Raw genomic sequence first — 16,527 nt, 5'->3', positions numbered from 1 at the left:
CCCTGCCATCCAGGGATCTAGAAAAAGCCAGCCATTAGCACAGGTACCAACATGCCTGCTGACCTTAGACCCAACTGTGAAGCCTCATGCAGTCAGTTACTTCCTCTCTACTATCATGCTGGATACAGTCCTTCATTTCTTGGGAAGCCACTGAGGGATCTAGTGGAAGACTAACACTTCCATGACTGTGAACCTAGATGTAGCCCTCTGCCACAGATGTAGCTTTGCTCTTTGGTAGCTGTAGATCTGCACTACTCAAAAACCTAGCAGAGAGCAGCAGGAATTCACCTAAGAACTTTGTGGGATGACATAAGTACCCAGAGTACCTGTTGCAGCCTGTGATCTAGTAGATAACCCCACAAAATGAAGATCTAGATAAAACCAGTTCTGTCTGTGTCCTAGAAACTATGGACTAACTATGATCTCACTAGGAAGAGCTGTGTGATCTGACTCAAATACTACTCAATCATGATCCTGGAATTGATTCTGCCAGTCTAGGAAGCAGAAAGAGTAAGCCTTTACCACTGTTGGTGGTGGGAATATAAATTGGTAGAAGAACAATGAAAAGCAAAATGGCAGACCTAAAATCTTTACAAATTGAGTTATCATACAATGCACCTTTCTTTGAAGAAGAAAAAAAAATACTTTAAAGTGAGTTAAAAACAAAAGCTTCATATTAGTTAGAAAATCTAGTATCTAGAAAATAGGAAAGGTCCTACTACCTAATGTTAAACATTTGAAGATTATGTAAGTAATTATTTAAAAACATTAAATTCAGATTTAAGTTAAGAGGGTGATTTATTAGAAAAGTGGTTAAAGACAGAACTTTTACTTTTTAAATCAAAACAAGAATTCTAAATTGAATACTATATAGTAAAAGTAAAATGACAGAAAAAGAGGGAAAGTACTATTGACTGCAAAGTCATTCTAGAGGGTGATAGAGATAAATAATGAGAACATCTTTATTTTGTGTGATTATTTGTAGTTTTTGGAAATAAAGTATGCAATGAACCTATATTCATAAAGCTAATTTTTTAGGTTTCTTGTATAACTTTAGTGAAGAAAATTTTGTCGCATAGGGGAGGTAAATATTTTATAATAGCATCCCATAGAGAAGCTATTGTAACAACATGAATTGCTTCAAAATATGATTGGCACTTGATTCAGAAGAAATGGAGTTTTGCAGAAAATCTCAACAATTCTAGTCTATGTTTTCCTATAGATTCTATATATTTTCTGCATAACCCATGTTATTTTCTATATATTTAAGATATTTTTAAACATACAAACATATGTCACATTCTAAATTCATCACTTACCCCCAATAGCACATTCTGGGGTAAAGGTGATGTCATCAAGGGCAATAAAGATGTCTTTCATTCCAGCCAAATCTGCTTCAAATGCCACTTTAAATGGACTATAACTAGACAGAGGTACGTGTCCAGACATCCAGCCACTTCTTCTGTTTCCAATCTCTGACCACACCAGGATGTTCAGTCCAGATTCTTCAATAATGTACACCTAGTATTGGGTAAACAGAGGAAAACAAAAAACTTGTCATGATCTAGACAGTAGAAATGTATGGGTAGCCAGATTGCTAGTCCAAGAAAAGAGTCTGCACTGTGACTTTTTGTTTGTTTGTTTGTTTTTGGGTCACACCCGGCAGCGCTCAGGAGTTACTTCTGGCTCTACACTCAGAAATTCGCTCCTGGCCGGCTCAAGGGACCATATGGGATGCTAGGATTCGAACCACCGTCCTGCATGCAAGGCAAACACAATACCTCCATGCTATCTCTTCGGCCCCAGCACTGACAACTTTTACCTTGATTTTTCTTTCAACCTGTGTAAATTATAGCTGTGACTATCCAAATTCACACAGAAACAAATGTCTAAAGAGCATAAAACTAATGAATGGCAGGGGCCGAGGCGATAATGCAGCGGTAAGGCGTTTGCCTTCCAAGTGGCTGATCCAGGACCGATACAGGTTCGATCTCGGGCATCCCATATGGTCCCCCAATCCAGGAGCGATTTCTGAGCGCATAGCCAAGAGTAACCCCTGAGCGTCACCAGGTGTCACCAAAAACAACAATAAAAATAATAAATGGTAGTAAGCTATACCAGATGATTTAATTCATATGTAGTATATGAAAAAGAAAAACCCTTGGCCAAAGAGATAGCACAGCAGTAGAGCATTTGCCTTGCATGTAGCCGATCCAGGAAGGACAGTGGTTCGAATTCCAGCATCCCATATGGTCCCCCGTGCCTGCCAGGAGGGACTTCGGAGCGCAGAACCAGGAGTAACCCCAGAGGGCCGCAAGGTATGAGTCAAAAAACACGGAAAATGAGATAAAATTTAAAAAAGAAAAATGAACAAAACTTAACTCAGAGACTGACTAAAAACATTGGTTGGGAAGGGAGGAAAAGGGAGGGTGGTGGAAGGAAAGGATACAAGAGACTTTTTAATGGCTGGATAAATGAGAATTTTGTGGGTAGATTGGTGAATCCTATCCACAAATACAAGTATAAAATATGCTGCTACAATTTTATGCTCTTTAAAATCAATGATTAATTATTTAAGCAAAAGGAAAATGAATGTCGTATAGGTATATCTATACTATAGATGCTATACTTTCTGTAATTATGTCTTTATTATGTTTTGAATACATATTTTTGTATAGCAAATTGAACATGATGAAAACTATGTTATTTTAAATACCTACAAATCTTTACGATATACCAAAACCAAATAACTTTAAATATTTGACAGTGTTTCTAGAAAAAAGAGAACTCAAAATAAATGAATAGAATAGTTATTTATGCCATTTCAGAAACAAATGTGCTAAAATGTTTAATATTTCAGAAAATACAAAATATTCCTGAATTAACTTGCAACATAATTAAGAATATTTGTCTGACTGTTTTGGTGCCATATTAGATGGTGCTCAAAGGTTTGGGAGTAGGACATGAGATTCCTGTGTGAAAATCATGTGCTCCAACACTAGGAACCAGCTCTGTTGTCTAATTCAGAACATTTAAAATTCCAAAACAAACAGATTCAACATATAAGTGAAACAGGAGAGAAATTGAAAATCAATGACTATGTCAAGTTCTAATAATTTACTAATAGTAAAAACAAATCAAATAAAATAAAACAAAGAATGTCATCGTGTAATGCTCTTCCACCTTTATCTTTAACAAGCCATGTTAAAATATTTATCTATTGTCTTTATATTCAGATACATACTCTTTCTTGCTTGTTCATGGGCAAATTATAACACCCCCCAAACCGAAAATATACAGGTAAAATTATATAGGTAAAAATATATATGTAAAAATTTAAAGGTAATTTTTCCAGTAATGTATTGGTTCAATGATTACTCCCCATTAAAATATTTTGATGTGGAGGCTAGAGAAATAGTATAGCATGTTAAGGCACTTGCCTTGCACGTACGTCACCCATATTCAGTTCCTAGAATACCAATATGGTTCCTCAAGCACAACCAGGAGTGACACCTGAGTGTAAAGCCAAGAGTAACACTTGAGTATCAATGGATATTGTTACTAAAAATATTGATACCCCCTAAAAAGTTATTATTAATTTATCATTTTCCCTTACTGTCAAAGTCAATGAAAGACAAAATAGTGGGTGCATAAATCAGGGAAAAGAGGCCAGCTAGATGAATCAGAATGGAAATTAGGATCCATGTTATGCACATGATATCACATGTGTATATAATGATACGTGTCAAGAGATTGCCTAACTGGAGCCCATATTCTATTATAAAACAAGATGAATTTAGTGAAAATTTATCTTCTGATAACATAGCATATCCTAACATCAGGAGAGGACAGTATAACTCACTTTTTCATGTGATACTGGCATTTCAGAAACACTTTCAAGAATCATCAAAAACTCTATAGGAAGATTTTAAATATGTGACCAATGTTCATGACTATAAAAAGTTTAAGGTCAAGTTCGATGTTTTTTAAAAAGTATTAAAATAACCAGGGACTGAAGAAAGTAGAAAAACTTGCCCAAAGTTTGGAAACATGAAGAAAGATATTTAACATGGACATTTGGGAAAAGGAGACAGTTTGAGCCAAAATAAGCTTTATATTGATCCCACTAAATGAAATAGAGTCAATATGAAAGGAATCCGAGACAGTTTATTGTTTTCAGTTTTCTTGAAATAAGCAAAAACTCATCCAAAGAAACTTCAATTTCAGAATTTGGTGAATGTATCATAAATTCATAAGCATTTTACCCATTACTTTTTTCTTAATTAAAAAGGTATAAAATTTCTAATATAACTTTCAAGGAAATAACTTACAAAAAAAATTTAATAAAGCTTGAGTTTCCTTTTTAGATATAAGTTCTGGTTTACATTACACAGATTTTCAAGGGAATGAATGAACTTAATGAATTAAAAAATTTGAAGTGGCCCTGCACACTGCTGAGCATAGCTACCTCAAACTTCTAGGATGAACTCATCCCTACTGCTAGGAATGAGCATGGGCCCAAATACCACTGAGAAACATCATCCCCAAAATTAAAAATACAATAAATTTATTTTATTTTTCTCTTTTTTCTCTGACAAAATAAAAAATGAAAACAAATTACAAAACAGTTATAAATCTTATAAAATGCACTCTTTAAGTATCTGTTACTATTTTTCTAATTTTTTCTCTTTTCTCTTTGCTTTTGAAATTTTTATGTATGTATATGTGTGTTTAAATATTTTTGCATGAATGGAACCTCGGGCTTTCTACCATTGTGTCACAGCCTCATGCCACCAGTATTCTTGGTATTTGTATGGTTTAGATCCACACCCAGAGTTATGTAGGGGGTCACTCCAGGAAGAGCTGAGGGGGCCATCTGGAGTGCCAGGAATCAAACTCAGGTCAGTTTGATGCAAGGCTTAAACCCTATCTGTTGTACTTTCTCTCTAGCCCCAGTCTTCTTGGTCTAAATCAACTCTCCAACTCCCTTCAAAATCCTTTTTCTTTTAAGTTCTTTTTTCAAAGAACTTTTCATATTTTCTCAACTCCTCAATAGATACAGACCTATTCTGTTCAATTTCTTCAACCAATTGCATTCTAAATTAAAAAAACATTATTTCTTATTAAACATCTTGACAAGTTTGATATTTTTAGGTACCACCAGTGTATTAACTTGTGTCAGTACATGTTAAGATAAGTGCTTTTGAAACTTCAGTGGCTGATGGAAAGACCAAAAGTGTCATTTAAGGACAACTTATAGAGCAGAGCTTTTATTATGATCAATGAGAAAGGCACTAAAAACTAAAATCATGCATTTTTTTCTTTCAGTGGAAATAATATTTTAAGAGTTTTTTTGCAATAAATATTGTCAAAAGATTAATTAAAAAACTTTTCAACACCCCATACTTTGAAAAAGTATTGTGATTAATATCCTTAAAAATAATTAATTCTAAATTAGTTTTCAATTTTATTGTTTTATTACACTCATTTCACTGAAAGCAAATTATGTTGCAATAACTTATCATTTAAAATAACTTCTAAATATCAATTACTGAGTATAAAACTCGATATTTCTATTTTTATATCCCACATTTTGATAAAAAAATACAGCCATTAGTAGAGTACTAGATAATATTACAACTGTAAGTTATGACCTTTAATGCTGTTTTATCATAAAACCATAATGGATTCAAAGAACATATAAATATATAGTAAAATGTATATATCATAAAAAAGGTTATATATATATATATTTGTAGGGGATATTGTAATAATAAAAGAAATTTAAGCTCTATCGCACAAGAAATAGAACAAAACATTATTTCACTTAAATATATACAGCTATCCAATTAAATTGATATTAAGATTTTTGTAGAAGCAACTCCAATATTTATTAGGATAAACATTTCTTTGGAGAAAACCTCTCAAGAAATCTGAAGAGGTTAAAAAAAAAAGAGGAGAGTTAATAACTAAATCTACGTAAGTATGGATATGATATCAGGTATTTCAAGAATGTCCAAATACCTAAAGTATCTGGGCAAAGAATGGAAACAAATTAATCAGTAGATTGTTCATAAGTTTCTTCTGAGATATTATGGTTTCAAGTGACTGAAACACAGACAAGTCATAGGAGCTCGCTTAGAATCTCTGAATGGAACCCTCTGGATGTCACAAACACTGCATCCATTGTGTAATAACTCAACAATCTGAGAGGGCAAAATGCACCCTCGAGAGAAAGCTTTGGCTTTCTTGCTTGAAAATGGACTTTTATTACTGTGAGCTCATGTTTCAAGATCATAGCTCACCATTTAAAAGGTTTAAAAAATAAATATAATTGAGATATTGAGAATTTTTGAAAAACGGAATTACACCAAACGTAAAAGCTTTTAAAAGATTATCTTTGTTTTTGATTTGAAGACACATTCAGCAAGACTCAACGTTTACTTTTGACTATGTGATTGGAGATTGATACTAGTGAGCTTGAGGGACCGCATGTGCTGCCAGAGACCAAACCTGAGTTAGTTGCATAAAAGGTAAGTGCTCTACTGTGTATTATCAACTCCAGCCCTAGATTTTTAAAGATTTTTATGTGAAACCATCACACCTTCACCAGCCTCTGATACCTTTTAGGATGCTATCTGTTCTTCAATAGCATGACTTTATTGATTCACACTAGGCAGTTCACATTTACTCTCTCTTTCTTGCACTGTATGTAACACAAACTCTATGATGACAGGGAGTTTGCTTATTTTAGTCATGTGCCTATTATACTACCAGCCCATAAAGAGCACTCAATGGATATTTCTAGGTACTTAGGAGCTAGATCAAGTGGTCTAGAACCATCAACATGTGTAAGGCCTTGAGTTTAGTCACTGGTCCCATATGGCCCCAGAGCCTTTCTTTCAGGACAACTAGGTATGGTCCTAATGAAATACAGAGTTGCTTTATGTGGCATCAGAGACTATAGTATGTATGTATATACACATATATATACATATATATCCCCAGAAATAAGACTTACTAAAATATGAAAGAATGAAATATTTAGGCTGGAGAGATAGCATAAGAGTAGGAAGTTTGCCTTACATGTGGCTGACCTGGGACGGTCCCGGGTTTGATTCCTGACACCCCATATGGTCCCCGAGCCAGCCAGGAGTTATTTCTCAGCAGAGATCCAGGAGTAATCTCTGAGCACCACCACTGGGTGTGGCCCCCACAAAAAATAAAGAAGAGAATGGAATAATTAAAATTTTAATAAATTTAGAACCATAACTCTTGGAAAAAAATGGGAAGATCTGACCAAAATTGCACAGGAAATTACAGAGAATGCTTTATTCACTGGCTGATTATGGAAACAGAAGTTTCTCATGATGTGATTTCTAACAGCATATTCAGCATTCTATTTGAAAAAAATGAATGTATCTGCTAAAATTCTGCATTTCAGTCCTGATGTGAATGCAATGTTCTAATCATGATGTTTACAAATAATTACTTGTCCATACGAAAACACTGCCAATTTCTTCTCTGAGTTAGAATGCTTTTGGGTTACTAAATTGTAATGTCTTAAAATAATGAAGTCACTGCATACAAGTAGGAGAGTGGGCCTTATTAAAGGCCCATTTAATAATTGTAATACAATATATAATGAGAATAATTGTGTTTTGGCACTATATTTATATTAATGTTGCTATTTCTTGTAATTCCAGCCTGATATTAATAGTGCTTTGTGCAGGCTTCTCAGGTATTATCCTCTCTACTCTTATAATCCTATTCCTCTTGCCCTGGAGATTATGCTTAAATATTTTAATAAGTTATTGATTACACAATAAAAGGGAGTAAAAAATAAAAATATATATATATACAGTGAGAACAATTTGAATTGAAAAACAAGTTGTGCTTCTGCTTTGTTCTTAGTATCCTTTGTTTTTTATAAGTATCACTAAATGTAAATGCAGAGATAGAACTTAGAAATCACGGCTAGGGGAGTGGGAAAAAAAAAGAAATCACGGCTAATATGTGTGTGAAAATGGAAATGCTGACTTATATTCAACTCTATAATATTAACCTCACATTCATTGAGAAAGGCATTCTTTAGGAGTATTCAGAAATAAAGCAGTAGCAAAATATCTTTATAGCAGAATGATCTGTGTAGCACTCGGGGTTTACCTGACACATCTTTTTTCTCCTAACTTAGAGCACTGTATAGACTTCCTTCAACATGTCTTTTTTTGGGGGGGTTGGGGTTGGGCACACACAGCATTGCTCAGAGGTTACACCTGATTCTGTGCTAAGAAATCACTCCTGGCAGGCTCAGAAAACCATATAGGTCTATAGGATATCAGGAATCGAACCAGGTCCATCCTGGGCAGCAGCTTGCAACACAAACATCCTACAGCTGTGCTTTCTTTCTGGCCCCAAAATGTTTTTCAAATACATATGCTCACAGAAAAAAAATTGGAATTTTGAGTTGATTTAATTTTACTTATGAAACAAATAATAAAGCAAAAAAGTGAGTTGCATATGTTGTAATTAAAAGAGAGCAAACATAGTTGAAAAATGTAAAGTTATAATTGGTCACAATACACTGGTATATTTTCATGTCTTTGAGAATATAACTTGAGAAAATTCTATAAATTGTTTACATTCTGAATATAATATTTAAGTATTTCAGTAACTCAGTGATGATGTGAGATGATACCAGAGATTAGAATCTTAGTAAATGTCTTCTTTTGAGGTCAAAACATGTAACTAATTATCAGTAATACATAATTATTTAAAATGGGTTGACCAAAAATCAAGAAAATGAGCCACTTTAGAAAAGTCCCACTGCAATTACAATGTATAAATTCTGAGAAGAAGCAACATGAAAGAAAATAATACTGAAACAAAAATATCCATCTTATGACAAAGCAATAATACAAAATATATAAAAAAACTGAATGAATTTATCTAAAGATAAATTTCGATTATAGGTATATTCAATATGTAGTAATGGATTGTTTTAATTGACATAACTAAAGATAAATATTACAAACAATGAAAAAGAAAGAATAAATAAAATACCAGAAAACTATTTTTAAAGAACAAAAATGTCCAAGATGCCCTTCAACAGATGAATGAGTAAAGAAACTGTGGTACATATATACAATGGAATATTATGCAGCCATCAGGAGAGATGAAGTCATGAAATTTTTCTATACATGGATGTACATGGAATCTATTATGCTCAGTGAAATGAGTCAGAGGGAGAGATATAGACACAGAATAGTCTCCCTCATCCATGGGTTTTAAGAAAAATAAAAGATATTTTTGCAATAATTCTCAGAGACAAAATAGAGGAGGTTTGGAAGGGCCAGCTCACAACATGAAGCTCACCAAAAAGAGTGGTAAATGAAGTTAGAGAAATAACTACACTGAGAACTATCATAACAATGTGAATGAATGAGGGAAGTAGAAAGCCTGTCTAGAGTACAGGCAGGGGTGGGTGGGGAGGAGGGAGATTTGGGACATTGGTGATGGGAATGTTATACTGGTGAAGAGGGTTGTTCTTTACATGACTGAAACCCAACTACAATCAAAATTGTAATCAAGGTGTTTAAATAAAGATAATAATAAAAAATTAAAAATATAAAAAGTTTAGATTTTAAGAAAAAATGAGGGAACTTTAATACTTTAATAAATGTTATGCCAAAAGTTTTATTAAAGTGTGAGTGTGACCATTATGTTAAGTTTCAAAAAACTGTGCCAATATTAGTTAGAAATAGGATGCAGTAATTATGTAGTGATAAGGATTATATAGTGAAATATATTAATCCCCTGCATTGATCTAGTGGCTTTGAATTATATGCACTTAACAATCTAATTTTTGATGAGAAAAGACAAACATATTGAGGCTTTTAAAATTATACTGAAGGAATTTATTTTTTAAAATACTTTTTCCCCTAAGTTAACACATTAAGTTGATGACAGTGAGTCAGATTGTTGATGGTTATGATTTAATTGATCTCTGTGCTTCTGTCATTTGTCTGTGTCTCTTTACCTTGGTACCCAACTGAGAAACTTGCACTTTCATCTTTCAGTGGATAATTTACATATGCAAATATGAATTGAACCCATAATAAGGGAGGCACTTCAAATAGACTGGGAGGACACAGTGTTGAATCAATGGTGTTGTAACAGCTGGCTTGCTGTTTGGAAAAACAAATCATGAGATGCTAACCTCTTACTATATACACACAAAACTGTACTAGAGTTGATTTAAAACTAATTTCTAAAATAAATGAAAATCTTTTCTTATTTAATATATGGAAATGCTTTTTGAGAATAAATAGAATATACAAAGAAAATTAAGATAAACAGATTTCAAAAAATAAATACGTAAAAGAAAGATTGCTTAAACCTTGAGTATGTTAACTTTATAAAAAGAAATCATATTCAACTTGACTGAATAAAAAGTCTTTCCAAACTTCTAACAAAGCTGATTTGGAAGTTTTTTTTTCTCAAGGTGACTTTGCATCTAACCCCAATTGTAGGCAAGTATAAGAAACACTTTCTTTTGCAAATTCCCATGTCTCTGTCTTAAGACTGTGACTTGATTTTAATTTTTAGCAGCATAGCTGTTCAACTTGAGGTCACTTTTCTTTTTCTGCTTTCATTAGATTCTAAAAGGAAAGCATATTTTGAAGGTCAAATTATATTAGCTTCTCCTCTTAAGAGTCAACCTTTGTGTTTTGGGAGGTTCCACCCTGTCTTCCCGAATTTATAGTTTGGTAGCAACTGATCAACTATGTATTACCATCATTTGGTTTATTTTTTTTGTTACAATAGAAAATATCTCAACATATTTTTTTCTAGAAGAATTATCAAAGTATCACTTTGCTGTCAGGACCTACCTACATGCCTTTACTAGACAGGTAACATAAACCTCTGATTCTATTTTGATATATAGTTGTGTTCAACTCTCTTAGGTATGCTCCATTACAAGTGACGCAAGTGATGCAAATTTTCTAGTAAAATTCTTGGCACACCACGTAAAACTCTCCCTTTCTCTCATACCCAAGAGCACCTATCAAATTAAAATATGGGCTTCTGTTATTATAGAAGAACATTTCTGGCTCTTTTCAAAAATGGAGAAAAATCACTAAAAATACTTTGGTTGATTTACACTACTATTATCGTCACATATTGCCTCTGTCACATCTTACAAATCATTGCAACATACCCAAAAGTGACACATTTGGAACTACTGTCTGAGTATATTACTCCCCATATTTCTATTTGAGATAATGTGAAGTGCTCCAATGGAGGTGATAACATAGATCTCTGTAAGCATGTTTAGAGGGCAGAGTTTTTCTAAGTATTATCAATGGCCTACAGTTTTCACTCTATCTTTTCCTGCATGAGGGCAATTTGCACATGTTGTTGTTTCCTTTCTGAAGTGCAGTCTAATTTTATTTCACAGCTACCGTTGATAAGAAATGTGTTATCACTTTGGGAAAACAGACATGAAGTTCATCATATAATAGGAGTGAGAAATAACCAGTCTAAGACATCAGTTATACTGTGTATTTAAATTTGAACACTGATAAAGCTTTCAACAACTTTTATATGCCATAATATAAAAATACACCTTAAATTAATAAAATAAAAATAAGGTAACTAAGCAGCCTTAAACAAGTACTATATTATTTATATGTACTTAGTCTTGAAGAACCTTCTATAAACACAAGCATATGAACTCAAAGTTTTAATATATATTTTTCCTTTTGAAACTTAACATTTTGCCAATTTCTTCTTAACATATGATGATGAATTTCTGTTACACCAGTGATCATTACAATAGTGGATGGTCCAGGTCCTCATTTATGTGGTAACATCTCATGGGAATAAAAATTTTGAGGGCAATTCATTAATACAAGCTAATACAACTCATTAATACTGCACTAAGAAAGAAACTAGTCCTCTGATGAGTGAATGTAAATCAAAAGTGCATTTGCTTTAATTACTAGGAATTGCTTATGCAGCATAATTCATTGATTCATAATCAACTACATGATTATCTAAGCTGATCAGTGGGTAGTGAGGCTACTTGCTGGAAAATGCATCAAATATCATTTGTAGGAGTCTTCAAAGTACTTGACTATTTCTGGCATAAATTTCCTTTATACCACACATCCCCTATACTTAATTTAAGACACAAGATGGAAAGCGGTAATATTTTCCTTCTCTGACAATTTCCATTTTTCGAAATTGACGATTCTCAGGGTATTCTTTAAATATAATTTTCTCCTGCTTTGGCCTAGAGATAATAACCTCTGAGAGACTTCTGAAAGGACAATTGTGACCCTAATGAGAAACTCTTAACTCAGATTTCCAACCACAGGTTTACAGAGAGGCCACTTGACAGGCTTTGAAAGGTTGAAAAGAGTTTCTTTCTCTTCACATCCCTGCCAACACTGCTTGTTCTCATTCTTTGTGATGTATGTCAATCTCTGGGGTGTGAGGTAGTACCTCATGGGAATGCCGTCTAGTTCACCTTCATGGAAAGCAATATGGAGATTCCTCCAAAAACTGGAAATCAAGCTCCCATACAACCCAGCTATACCACTCCTAGGAATATACCCTAGGAACACAAAAATACAATACAAAAGTCCCTTCCTTACACCTATATTCATTGCAGCACTATTTACCATAGCAAGACTCTGGAAACAGCCAAGATATCCTTCAATAGATGAATGGATAAAGAAACTGTGGTAAATATACACAATGGAATATTATGCAGCTGTCAGGAGAGATGAAGTCATGAAATTTTCCTATACATGGTTGTACATGGAATCTATAATGCTGAGTGAAATAAGTTAGAAAGACACAGAATGGTCTCACTCATCTATGGGTTTTAAGAAAAATGAAAAACATTCTTGCAATAATAATTTTCAGGCACAAAAGAGAAAAGAGCTGGAAGTTACAGCTCACCTCATGAAGCTCACTGCAAACAGGGATGAGTTTAGTTAGAGAAATAACTACATTTTGAACTATCCTAATAATGAGAATGTACAAGGGAAATAGAAAGCCTGCCTAGAGAACAGGCAGGGGTTGGGTGGGGAGGAGAGAGATTTGGGACATTGGTGATGGGAATGTTGCACTGGTGATGAGTGGTGTTCTTTACTTGACTGAAACCCAAATACAATCATGTATGTTATAAAGTTGGTTAAAAAAAAATGAAAGGTTGAAAAAATCAATGCTCTAGATAATTCAAAAGTTAACACAAGGAGGCCTTGACTAGTTGACAAGTAATTTGAACTGTATTATCCTGAACTGCTCACTCAAGAGTTAATTATCAACAGCATTAGAACAAAGGAATAAAACACAAGAGAGATAGCTCAACAAGTTGGAAAGCACTCTTTGTATAATGTTCAGAGTTAAATCCTTGAAGAACTGTCAGGAATGGCCCCAAGCACCAAGCTGGAAGTAGACTGAAGTATCACCAGATGTGGCTTCCTAACAAAACAAATTAGCTGACAAGACTCAGAGGCAACTAAGGGTACTATGAATACCTGCATTGGGTATGTCAAATTCTGTAAATCCCCACATATTACCTCCCTCTTATACTCTAGACATCTTGTAGTACAGATGCTTATTTCAATTACCATTGTGACATTTTTGTGTTTTGTAAAATTTCCAATTCAAACCAGATTTATACTGAAAACTACAATATTCCAAATATAAAATGATTAAAGTGCCCTTTAAAGAACAAGATTCAAAACCTATTGGTAGAAAGGCAAAAGATGAGTGAGTAATAAAAATATAGGTAATATAATACTATGAAATAACCATAAAATTCTGAGAGGTAGAAAGCACAGAATTCAATCCTCAGACTGCAGGATCCAGGAAGATGATTCGATATGTCAGTGTGTATGATTTGCATGTGGGTTTAATACTCAGCTCTGGGTTTGATCCTCAGCACCACCAGGTTGCCAGAGAACCACTGGAAATACTTCTAGAACACCAGGCTTGGTAGTTTCCAAGCACTGTCAACTGTGGTCACCAAATTAAAACAGGTCTGCTACATCCAAGGCCTTGGCTGGTTTCCTGAAGCTTTCTTTAGCTCCTTTTCCTCTTCTATTAACATGTAAAAAATACTAGTTCTTGCCTCACTCTATGTTGTGAGGGGATTAAATCAGTCAATAAAAACAATAAACTTTGATTGTGGCATCTAGTAAACATGACACTCATCACTTATCACTAGAAAAATCAAAATCAAGACAATGAGATATCATTCTATACCAGTGAAGATGGCAAATATCAAAAATTTTGGGAATAATTTCAGTTGGCAGAGATATGAGAAATGAACTTTCATCCACTGCTGGTGGAAATGATGCCTGGTCCAACCCCTATGGAAAACAGTACAAAGTATTTTCAGTAATTTCAAAACAAACTGCCATATGACACAGCAATCCTATTTATGGCTATTTACCCCAGGACAAAAAATTCATCTAAATGCATATATGCACAGCGCTATTCTTTGCAGCACTCGATATAATAGTTAAGGCTTGGAATATATCTAAATGTCCAAAAACAGACGAGTATATCATGAAGATGTGCTCCATATATACAATGAAATACTACATAGCTATGAGTGATACAATCATAAAATTTGCTGCAACCTGGATGTAAATAAAAATATTAAGTTAAATTAAGTAAACCAGAAGAAGCAAGTACAGAATGATATCACTTAAATGTACATTTAGAATAACTGCATGAAAAAATGCAATGATCTAAATAGGAATTATCTCAAACACCCTTGGCCCCAGTATAGTGAGAAGAAAATAACCTGAGTGGAGGAGGAATAACACAAATATGAAAGGATGGGGCCAGTGGTCTCAGTTGCATTGGTAGTGTTTAAAAATAAAAAAAAAAAGTCCGAATTAAATATCTAAGCCACAGTCAACGAAAATAGATTCAAGAGACTCAACCTTTAACAAGCTAAAGTTTAAATGGGCCTGTTTTGCTGGCAGGCTGGGTTGGGATGCATTCTGGGAACATTGGTGGAGGGAACACTGTTGATAAAATTTATTATTTCATTATTATAATTCATTATATGTCTGAAACTCAACTATGAAGAATTTTGTAGGTCATAATGTTTCAATAAAATAAAATCTTTTTAAAAATGAGTGCAGGAATAAAGTGCATCAGTTTTTTTTAGATAAATATTTTTGTCCTGTACCCAATTTTACCTTTTCTTATTAATATTAAATAGTTAACACAATTGAATGCTAAATATCAGAATAAGCCTAAGGATGAATTACTGGAAGCATATGGAACCCATGGAAGTTTATTAATTTAAGTACGTATATTATTAAGCATATATAAACCCATAAGAATTTTTTAATTTTTTCACTTAGTTTCTTTTATTGATGCTATTAAAATGTGACTGACCAGCATCTTTTTAAATAATGATTTTAATTTTATAAAGAGAGTGGTATTTAAAAGACAAAAATAAACTGAGCTAGACAGTAAGTTGTACATTACTTACTTATATACATTGCTCTAAAATTTCCTGAGCCTTTGAATCAAAATATGCAAATGTGTATATGAACATTTTATTATTCCAATTTTTTTTCATATACCACCAGCTTTTCTGACTCTTATAATAAAACAAGCATGTACATTACACAGCATTTTACTTTGTAGGCTGTGATAAATCCAAATTATTTAATGACTTTTAGTCCGAAAGTATAGTAAGAAGATCATCATTGATTTTTCAAATTGATCTCATCAATCATATAAGTATTCTTTGCTTTAGCTTTAGAAGATGCAGGTTTCATGTTTTTTTTTTTTTGTGTGTGTGTGTGTGGGGGGGGGTCACACCCGGAAATGCTCAGGAGTTACTCCTGGCTCTGCACTCAGAAATCGCCCCTGCCAGGCACGGGGACCATATGGGATGCCGGGATTTAAACCACCATTCTTCTGGATGTAAGGCAAACGTCCTACCTCCATGCTATCTCTCCGGCCCCAAGATACAGGTTTTAAAAGTAGATACAATTAGGGATAGGAAGATAATTCAGGCAGTAAAACACTTGGCTTGTATGATGATGACCTAGATTTCATATCAGAGCTACATATCTATTCCCAAGCACTGCCAGGACTGATCCCAGAGCATAAAACCAGGAGTACATCTGGAATTACACTGAGCATGATCCTTCAAAAAGAGCACACAAAAGCTAGGAGGTAAAAAAAAAAAAAACACGGATACAATTCAGGTGAATTCTATTTAGAAAAACAATATGAACATACCAGTTAAGATTGAAGTCTTTTACAGTGTGGAAATTACTTTCTATTTCATGTGTATTTTCTACTTTCAAATCATACTATATCGTACCTGCTCTTGATTCCTAGAAATATTCTTAACAGATTACCCCTCTATTTCTCTTCTGAGTCTTTCTTCCTCCTACCTACCTTCGCATCCTTTTTCTATATGCAGCAAGAGAGAGAGAGAGAGAGAGAGAGAGAGAGAGAGACAGACAGACA

The 16,527-nt window shown here is 33.8% G+C and overlaps 1 protein-coding gene across 1 annotated transcript in view; it reads right to left on the bottom strand.

The window, feature by feature from the left end:
• Positions 1–16,527, bottom strand: part of MALRD1 (MAM and LDL receptor class A domain containing 1) — a 516,995-nt gene that overhangs the window by 128,213 nt on the left and 372,255 nt on the right. The window contains exon 34 of the mRNA XM_049777533.1: positions 1,320–1,521. Within this exon, the coding sequence (XP_049633490.1) occupies positions 1,320–1,521 (202 nt within the window). The remainder of the gene's footprint in view (positions 1–1,319; positions 1,522–16,527) is intronic.

This window comes from Suncus etruscus, chromosome 7 (genome assembly GCF_024139225.1).
Source record: "Suncus etruscus isolate mSunEtr1 chromosome 7, mSunEtr1.pri.cur, whole genome shotgun sequence".
NCBI lineage: Eukaryota > Metazoa > Chordata > Mammalia > Eulipotyphla > Soricidae > Suncus > Suncus etruscus.
The sequence above is the reverse complement of the archived record's forward strand: the minus strand, read 5'-3'. Positions and strand labels throughout refer to the sequence as shown.